Below are 9,649 nucleotides of genomic sequence, written 5' to 3'. Positions count from 1 at the left end.
AGTAATGAAAATGATGACAGTTTTATCTCTGCCTTTCCAATTCTTATATCTCTTCTTTCTTTTTATTTTCTATGCCTTGGTCAGGGCTTCCAGAACTGTGTTACACAATAGTGGTGACAGTGGGCATTCTTTGCTCATTCCTGATTCTTCAAGTGATGGGCTAAAAGTTTTTCTATTATAAAATATGTTAATTTTATGAAATTAATTTTATTTTAATTTTATTTCATTTTAATTTTATAAAATTAAATAAGTTCCCTTTGAAATGTAATTTTCTAAAGGATTTTTCTCTTTCTTTTAAAAAATTCTTCTTATTGTTGATTTATAATGTTATGTTAGTTTCTATATGCAGCAAAGTATATCAATTAGATATAGCCACTATTTTTTACATTCTTTCCCCATATAGGTCGTTGCAGAGTATTAAGAGTTCCCTCTGCTATATGGTAGGTCCTTATTTATCCATTTTATATGTAGTATTATGTGTTTGTCAATCCCAGTCTCCCAATTTATTCCTCCTCACCCTCCGCTTTATCCCCTGGTAACTACAAGATTTTTTCCCTACATCTGTGAGGAGTTTTAAAAAGAAACATAACTTCAGCTTTATCAAACTCTCCTTTTTTGATCAATCAAGATAATATTATTTTTCTCCTTTAGGCTAATAATGTGATGAATTACATTAATTATAGTCATAATGTTGACCAATTCTTGCATTCCGAGAGGAAACCTCACTCAGTTATGAGGAATTTTTAATGCTCATATTTGGTTTGGTAACACTATTCTCTGTTTGAATTGCTTGCACCTTTAGAGGTGAAATGGGACTATTGTTTTCTTGTATTGCCCATCTCTCACTTTAGAATCAAGTTACTCTACTTCTTTAAAATGAGTTGTATATCTTTACTCTTGATTAGTTTTCTACACCAACCTGTGTAACATACTCTTAACTGTCCCCTGAGATTTTAGCAGACTCTCCTGGAAAACCAGTGTCCTTAGTAGGGGGTACTGGGGAGAAGAGATCTGTGATAGCCACTTTTGCTTATTTAATAATTAACTAACTTCCTAAAGACATCTATGTCTCTTTGCAACAAGAGTAACAACAAAAAGGTGCTTACTCAAAGTTTGAGGCTGTTCCTTCTAATCCTTGCTAGTCTAAATTAGCAAATGATGTGCCACTGAGTTGATTAAACGGAGATCTGAGGCTCCATATTAAGTTTAACTTTGAACCGGGAAAGAGGAATTCAGATTAATCTCACTCACTTGGGTCTGTGTGGACAGTCTACCTCTGTGAACTGGTTTTAACCATCTCAGAATACTGCTGCTGTAGAGCTTTTATGCTGAGAGACACTAGAGTCACTGCAAAGGGTTTCATGTTGTGTTGAGTTGTAGCTATTTTTGGTGTTGACTGTTGCAGCTTCTGCCAGAAGTCACTGGGTGTACACGCATGAACTGTGGGTGTTGTCTTACCTGTGAGTTGCCAGCAGTTTGCTGAGAGGAGAAACGTGGTGGATCTGGTCTCAGATGGTTTTTTCCAGGTTTGGAGTGACTGGCGTCAGATTTGTGTGAGATTCTAGGAAGCTGGTCTTTCCTTATGACACCAGCAGTCAGTGGAGGCTGTTTTCCTACACTCCTGGACCAGGGCAGAGTGAGGAGCCCCCAGAGCAGAGATGACCCCCTCCTAGCAGGTCACCCCGTTATCAGGGTCTGCTGCCCTCTACCAGAAAAACAGAGATCCTCAGGAAGCTCAGCGCAGATGTGCAGTGTATCCTTCTTCTGGTGTGTCGATTCCACGCTCATGTGACTTTTCTTTTTTTGAGAAAAAATAAAAACATCCAGTCACATAATCAACAATATTCATGGCATTAATAATTTCTTCAGTGCTATTTTCTTTTAATCTCCCTGGTGAACTGAAGGATGAAGAGGAGGGAAGCCAGCCTTTCTGGTCCTAGAGCTGTGCCTCTTTTCCATTTGGCAAACTGGGAACTTCACAGCCCTTTCTCTCTTTCTCTCTCGGTGCTATCCAGTAGAATTCCAGGGTTTGGCTTTAGAGAAACTACATGTCTTCCCAACTGCTGGTGAAAGAAGCGCTACCAGTGTGAGGAGAGACTATCCTCTCTCTCCTGAAACTGCAACAAATACAGGTGTTTTTCCTATATCATAAACTTTGGGACCTAGGCCTCAAGTGTTATTCATGATTGGGGTGTCCTATGGGGTTTTGTTTTTTGTTGCAAAGCTTTGGTGTTCTTCTCTTCCACTTAATTATAACAGAAAATGAAGATCTCTTAAACCTCTCAGAAGTCTTATCACACATGGCTATTAGGGGAGGGGTACCTTCTAATTTATTATATAAACCAGGTCTCTTCCAAAAATAAAACAATGTGCTAATTGTCACTCACTGTTAACTATTAATCGGAGACAACAGACACTCACAGAGACCATCTCTGCAAACCAGGACACAACTTCACATGGAGACTCCTGGGAAATCCCTTTAAGGCATGAAGATTCTGAAATCGCCATGACAGGATGGTTTTCTTTTGCGGGACAAACAAGTGAAAAGAGCTGACTGCCCCTGTTGTCTATTGTTCTAAGCATGGGCCTGCAAGGAACTGGGTGCTCCTTCCAGGAAGACTGAGTGCCTTAAGTAACAAGGAAGAGATCTTGTGATGCCTGACTTGGTGTCTAGAAATTGTATGCTTTGTCTCTAATGATTTTATCAAAGAAGAAATGACTGGAATGATGCAAGAGAGTGGGAAGTGGAATTCCAGTATCAAATGGCCCCAAACAGAGGCAAAGAGTTGCAAAATAATGTGATCACTGGCCCATGATTTCTGCCCCGAGGAAGGCAGAAGGGAAGTGGACATCACAACCCCCGTTTTTGGAGCAGCCCCAGGGCATGTTCAGGGCCGATGACTATAGACGGTTGACAACATCTCCTCTCTCCACCATGTCTACTCCTGGGACCAAGTCAGCTAAGCCAGCTCAGGGACCTAGATTACCCCAACCTCAGGGAACCCCAACTTTCCCAAGGAGTGTAAGTTCTGTTGAGAATATTTAAATATTGCTTAGCTTTGCCTTGGATAAAAACCAAACAGACAGAGAAATCCTTTAGATAGTTATCTGCCCTACATGTTCACCTCATTACACCTACAGGAAATAAAACATGTCCCAGACCCAGAAAGAGGCATCATCCTGGCTCAGAGGTTAAAGCATCTGCCTGCAATGCGGAAACCTGGGTTGGATCCCTGGGTTGGGAAGATCCCCTGGAGAAGGAAATGGCAACCCACTCTGGTATTCTTGCCTGGAGAATCCCATGGACGGGGGAGCCTGGTGGGCTATAGTCCATGGGGTTGCAAAGAGTCGGACACGACTGAGCAACTTCACTTTCACTTTCACTTTCAATCTAAGACAGGGCTTCCCAGGTGGCTCAGTGGTAAAGAATCCGCCTGCAATGCAGGAGACATGGGTTCGATCCTGGGTCAGGAAGATCCCCTGGAGAAGGAAATGTCCACCCACTCCTGTACTCTTTCCTGGAAAATCCCAGACAGAGGAGCCTGAGGGGCTACAACCCATGGAGTCACTGAAGAGTCCGACATGGACTTGGTTACTAAGCAACAACAACAAATCTAAGACCGTGGTTCCCAGACCACAGGGTCATCCTCACCTGCTGTGCTTCCTCCCGGGCCAGTGCTCTTTCTAACATCCTGCTCATGTTTCCCCGAGTCTTGTAACAAATTGGCAATTCTTCGCCCTCCTTATTCTCAGGATTACTACTTGAGCACAAGCCCCGTGTCCTTCTAGACTCTAATTTACCATCTCCCCTCGTCTCAGTTCGCAAATCTCCGTGATTTGCTTGCGTCTGTCTTGGAGATCTGTGCCTGTGTCTCCAATGCACGGCTCACATTCCTTCTCTCCTGTGAACACTCCAGGGAAGAATCCTGAGGTGGGGCTCCTGGACTGGGCCTCACTTGGCCTCCTGCCGTCCTCAGCCTTCCAACCCAGGGTCCCACTGTCAGGAAGAGCAGTTCCATGTCCTCTGGGTCCCCACCGTCTCTGACATATCACACACGCATCATCCCTTCTCCTCTGGGAAATCCAGTGACCTTTGAAATTTCCCTTTGGGATGAAGAGGCAGAGATGGGGCAAGGAGTTCATCAGAGATGCCATCCCTGTGAGAGCACCTGCGTGAAATTTCCTCCCAAGATTATCTTCCTGAACTTACAGAATAAAGCCCAGTCCTGCTTTTCTGATTGGAACAGCTATTCTCTGACATCATACTCTCCAGCATTCTTGTGATAAATCAGCTTTCTCTGTAACCGTCCTGAACCATCTATGCTGATAATTTAACAGACATCTGGACTTTTCCTGTTCACTTTTATGGTGTCATTTCTATACAGTATCACAGGAGATTTCTACACTATGGTTCATCCTTCCCAGGATTACAATGACCTCTCAATATGACCTACTGTTATGACCATCAACAGCATCTGATCATGAATACACTTGAAGCTGGAAGACTCCCTTTTCCAGTGCTGGATCCACCCCATGTGGGTGCTGGAAGTTTGATTTTCCTGAATTTCTGTCTCCTTCCTTTCCTGCTGCTGTACCCTGAGGTCCCAGCTTCACCCTGAGCTGTTCCTTGTAATGGACCCTTCTGCTGGTCCATTTGCCCTGTATGCTCACATTCTTTACTCAACTCTCTTTTTCTAATGTTAATCTTTGGAATTCCCAGGTGGCTCAGGTGGTAAAGAATCCACTTGCTGTGCAAGAGACCCAGGTTGGTTCAATCCCTGGGTCAGGAAGCTCCCCTGGAGAAGGCAATGGCTATGCAATCCAGTATTCTTGGCTGGAGAATCCCATGGAGAAGGAGCCTGGTGGGTTACAGTCCATGGGGTCCCAAAGAGTCGGATACAACTGAGCACCTAAGCACACACACCCTTCACAGCAAATGTCAGAACACTACTGTTGGGGGTGAAAACATATTTGCCACTGGAATGAGACTTGAAATGGAAAGAAAAGGTCCAACATGCTACATTCTGAAAGCTGCCAGATTGCACAATCTAGGAAAATTAGATGTGAGTGAAGAATAACACTGCTGTTTTCAATGCTGTGTTCTGGTCAGGAGGGATTTCCCAAACTTTCTTTCCTTCTTTCTTTTTTTGCTTCCACCCCGTTTCTCATTTGCTCCACTGGCCAAGTGTCAGTATATAAAGCACCGGCCCGTCTCCCTGGCAGGCCGCATAGGCAGCGCAGCTGCACCAGGAGCCTCAGCAGGAGGGCACGGCCAAAGGTGAGGTGCTAGAACTCTCCAACACTTTTCCTCTTCAGAGACTTTCTCTTCACCAGCATTCTTGTGCTGCAGCCCAGCTCTCTGCTTCCTTCCTGAATCTACTGTTCATTCTGACCATTAGAATCCTCCAGGCATGAGCACGTCAGGGGGTAGGGCTCCCTTGTCTGCTTCTTCTGTGAAGGCGGTGATGGGGTGAGCCCGCGGCCACAGACACTGTGCCTCATCCACCTCGTCTCACATCACAGACAGGCGGCAGGAACTCACTCCTCGTGCCTCTGGGGAACCTGCAGTGCAGCTGGGTGTCTGGCTGATAGAGGATGAGGGGACTGGAAAGTGGTTTATGCTAAAAGCCTGTTGCAATCCTCCATGCAGGAAATCAATGGGATTCACAGTATTCAATGGAAATGAGAGCTGGATCCTCTGTGTTACAACCTATCATCTATCTATTGAGATAAAATTCAGAGAGATTTACATTCGGAATGTAAGAGTGTATCCACATTACAACTCAGCCTCAAGACCTGTCATTTTTGATTGAGTCTGCTCATCTCTCTGTTGCAGGATGAACCTTTCCACCAGCATCATTTTCTGCTTCCTGATCCTGGGTGTCAGCAGCCAGAGATGGGGGACATTTCTCAAGGAAGCTGGGCAAGGTAAGGACAAAAGGATGGGCCAGGGGAGGCTGTGTCTGCTTCCGCAGGAGTCACCTGAGCAGAGGACACATCCCCACAGGGCAAAGGCCATCAGTGGACAGAAAAGGAGCTTGGTTTACATGGTAGCACTTCCCGAGGCTGTTCTGGCAGCTTTGCACTCTTTTTAGGGATCCCCAAGCCCGAGGTCACATAAAGTCTGGGCCCCAGCTTTCAGCAGGAGTGAGGAAGACATCTGGGGGGCCGGGTGCGTGTTCCCAAAATACCAGCAGGGCTCTGCTGCCCCCTCGTGGGCAACTAGAGATGGCTCATTTCCAAGTCTCCTGTAGCCAAGAGGTGGATGCAACCACTGAATACTTTTAACTTAAAATACCTGATTTTTTAGTAGCTGGTCAGGACTGTCTAAGAGCTTTACGTGCAGGAATCGACTCGTTTTCCTCCTCAAGGTTTAATCCTTGAGTCCTGCAATGTGGGGACCGTTTTCCCTTATCAGAGAACCTGCTGCCCCAAGAGATTAAGATAGGTTCCAACGTCCTCCAGCAGAGCAGGATTGAACCCAGCATCCAGAGACCTTGCTGTTAACCTTGGCCCTTCTACTGCCTCCCAGACAAGAGTACACGTGGAGAGTGAGGGGTCTGTGAACACGAGTCCTGCTCATTGTCTGAGTAGATGGCAGAGAGTGGGGGTTGGTGCCTTTGGAAGGAAACCCGATAGAGTTCCCCTCCCCATAGTAAATGGGAGCATGAGTTTTCTTGATGATGGTTCTGCTGAGGCTGAGACCTGGTGAGAATCCTATAGCAAGAGACATAGACCTCACTAGCCAGAGCAAACTGGCCATAATTTATTTCCCAAAACTATTTGGTGTTCTTATTTTTCTGTGATAATTGCTGAATAATTGTTTTAAGAGTTTGTTCTTAATTCCATCTAAATTCACACAGGCCCAGATAAAAGTATCTTTTCATCTCCTAGGTCAGTGTTGTTCAAGGGGCACTCCAGGATGACTTGCATGAGAATCACCCCTGGTCTGGGTGCTTTGTGGGACGCAGGTGTCTGGATCCACATACAGTCCCTTCCCTGAACCACAATCCCTAGGGCTCTCTGCAAATCTGTCCATTATTAAGCACCCCAGTTGATTTTGCGCACAATAAATATTGAGAATCACTACCTGGTTTTGCACCCAAGGGACAAATATGTCGTGCATTTGGAAGCACTTATTAAGCAACTTTAGACTCCAGGGAACTATTTAAATCTGTAACTCAGGGTTACAGGTTAAGAATATCATAGCCCTCAACAAAACTATTTTTCTGAACAGTGGAAATAGCTAATACCTAAAATAAAGATAAGTTATCTCACAGAGATATTACATAAACTATGATTATAATCCACGTTATATTTTCCTCTTTTCCCTAATGAGCTAATCTTTGAAACCTTTGCCATTTCATTCTACCTAGGTTGGGTTCTCTGCCCATGCCTCCCTGATCTTCATTCTACTTTATTTATTTATTTTTTTGACCTACTCGTCTAAGGACCAGCGAGGTGATAGTATAGTGAGCACCTACAATGTTCTTTAAACTCAACCTGTATTTCCCCAGTTCTTCTGCTTAACCACCCTGAGGGAGGCATTACTCCTCCCTTTTACTGAAGAGGACACTGAACTTTAGAGATGGTGGTTCAGTTGCCCCTTTTCTGCATCTGATTACCCTGTTTCATCAAAGCCCTCTTGGGGAGCTCACCTTTACCACCTGCTGATTTAATTCTGATGGTTGCCCATGTGCAAACATGCCCTCAGTATTCAGATGTACTCAGGCCCGAGTTAGTCCCCAGGGCTGGATTTCTCCCCTTGACCAGGCTGGGAGTATCCTATATCCACAGCCTTTCTCAGTATCGTCTTTCTTCTCAAGCTCTGGTCAGATCCTTTCCTGCATCTTTCCAGGTGGAGGTTTATTGTATAAGCAAACATTCCTTAAAGAAAGAGCATCGACCTCTTCTTCACACACATCACACACCTCCAGAAACAAAGTTCCAACAGACTTAGAATGAAACCAAACAGAATAAAACTTGCACCAAGTGCGTACTCACAACTTCAGATCAGGGAAGTAAGTGAGAAGTAAAGAAGTATTTATTTCAAGCCAAAATAATAATCTCCAAGGGCTTAGTCGAAGGCTGAAACCTAGAATCAGTGGCAGGAAATTATTTATTTCTGTCTTTCACCAAAGCACAATCCCATTCATCTCATCATTTTCTTTTCCTCCCAGGGGCTAAAGACATGTGGAGAGCCTACAGAGACATGAAGGAAGCCAACTACAAAGGTGCAGACAAGTATTTCCACGCCCGCGGAAACTATGACGCCGCCAAAAGGGGACCAGGGGGTGCCTGGGCTGCTAAAGTGATCAGGTACCAGGGTCCCTGGGGATGCAGGGATGGGTGGGCAGAGCTTGGCTGCCTTGGACAACCTGGAGGGGCCGAGCCCTGGAGAACTTTCCAGTAGGGCTGTGGGCCCCCCTCCTCTTACCCACCCTCCTGCTCTGCGCCCAGTGTGAGGTCTGGGTGTCTGAGGAGCAGAGCGAGGCTGGTGGGACAGGCGACTCTCCACCCTCCCGCTCTGGGTGTGTTCACGCAGCACAGGGCTGAGGTGGGCTGAGCCCGGGGAGCCTCAGGGTTGTAGCCCCTCTTTCCTGGGCTCCTCTCAGAGTCACTGATCCCTTGGAAAGAGGAGAGATGGGGAGGGTGGGGCTGGGGCTCATAGTCCTGGATTAATCCCCTCCCTGCCCTCTTCCTTTCCAGTGACGCCAGAGAGAATATTCAGGGAATCACAGACCCCCTGTTTAAGGGCATGACCAGGGACCAGGTACGGGAGGACTCGAAGGCCGACCAGTTTGCCAACGAATGGGGCCGGAGCGGCAAAGACCCCAACCACTTCAGACCTCCTGGCCTGCCTGACAAGTACTGAGCTGCCTCTCTCTCTGCTCAGGAGATGGGGCTGTGAGTCCCCAAGGGCAGGGACACTGAGCTAGAGCGTTCTCTGTCCACAGAAGGCAGCGGATCTAATAAATGCTTAAGAGATGGAATACTGAGACTGTGTGTCATTCCTGGTATGAGGACAGCCTGTTGGTTCCAGGACTGATGGCAGGACAGCCACGTGAAGCTCAGCCTGTGCCTGTGTGTTTGTTTCCGGGACACACCCTCAGCATCATTCAGGACAGAACCCCTGTCCAGCCTTCCCCCAATCAGACCCGCTCCCTCTCCAGGCCCCTCTCGTTCCCCCGGGGCCGTTTCCAGGCCCTTCTCCATCAGGCCTTCTCCCTCCCGGCAGTTGTGTCCTGCCACCTCCTCTGTCCCTGGTCTAGTCGCCTAGCTTGTCCTCGGTGCTCTCTGTGAGGGGTCAGGGACACAGTCACGGGAGGACTGGATGCTGGAATCGTGCTTCAGAAACTGCCACCTTGCCCTTCTAGTAGCAGCACCTGCAAGTCCAACTATGAACCAGTTTCTGTCTGTGCATCCAGAACCGCCTCCCGTGCTCCTTCCCCTCACTCTATTTTCCTTGCCTTATATAAGTTCCCAGGAACAAACATGTCAAGAAGTGGAGGAATAGTGCCAACATCAAAATTCAGAGCCAGGCGGCTTTGTTTGCATTGGATATGAGTCATGTCCTTGAGAGGAAGTCATTTTCCCCTCCTGGTCCTTTCTCAATGCAGGGAAGCCAGCAGCAGTTACTTCTTATTGA

The 9,649-nt window shown here is 46.6% G+C and overlaps 1 protein-coding gene across 1 annotated transcript; it reads left to right on the top strand.

The window, feature by feature from the left end:
- The first annotated feature begins 5,137 nt into the window (after positions 1–5,137).
- Positions 5,138–8,993, top strand: LOC133073772 (serum amyloid A-3 protein). The gene is made up of 4 exons (XM_061167713.1): positions 5,138–5,278; positions 5,837–5,928; positions 8,181–8,319; positions 8,710–8,993. Exons 2-4 carry the CDS (start codon positions 5,838–5,840, stop codon positions 8,873–8,875), a joined length of 396 nt encoding a protein of 131 aa, XP_061023696.1. The 5' UTR covers positions 5,138–5,278; position 5,837; the 3' UTR covers positions 8,876–8,993.
- Positions 8,994–9,649: the final 656 nt, after the last annotated feature.

Source organism: Dama dama, chromosome 2 (genome assembly GCF_033118175.1).
Source record: "Dama dama isolate Ldn47 chromosome 2, ASM3311817v1, whole genome shotgun sequence".
NCBI classification, from domain to species: domain Eukaryota; kingdom Metazoa; phylum Chordata; class Mammalia; order Artiodactyla; family Cervidae; genus Dama; species Dama dama.
The sequence above is the reverse complement of the archived record's forward strand: the minus strand, read 5'-3'. Positions and strand labels throughout refer to the sequence as shown.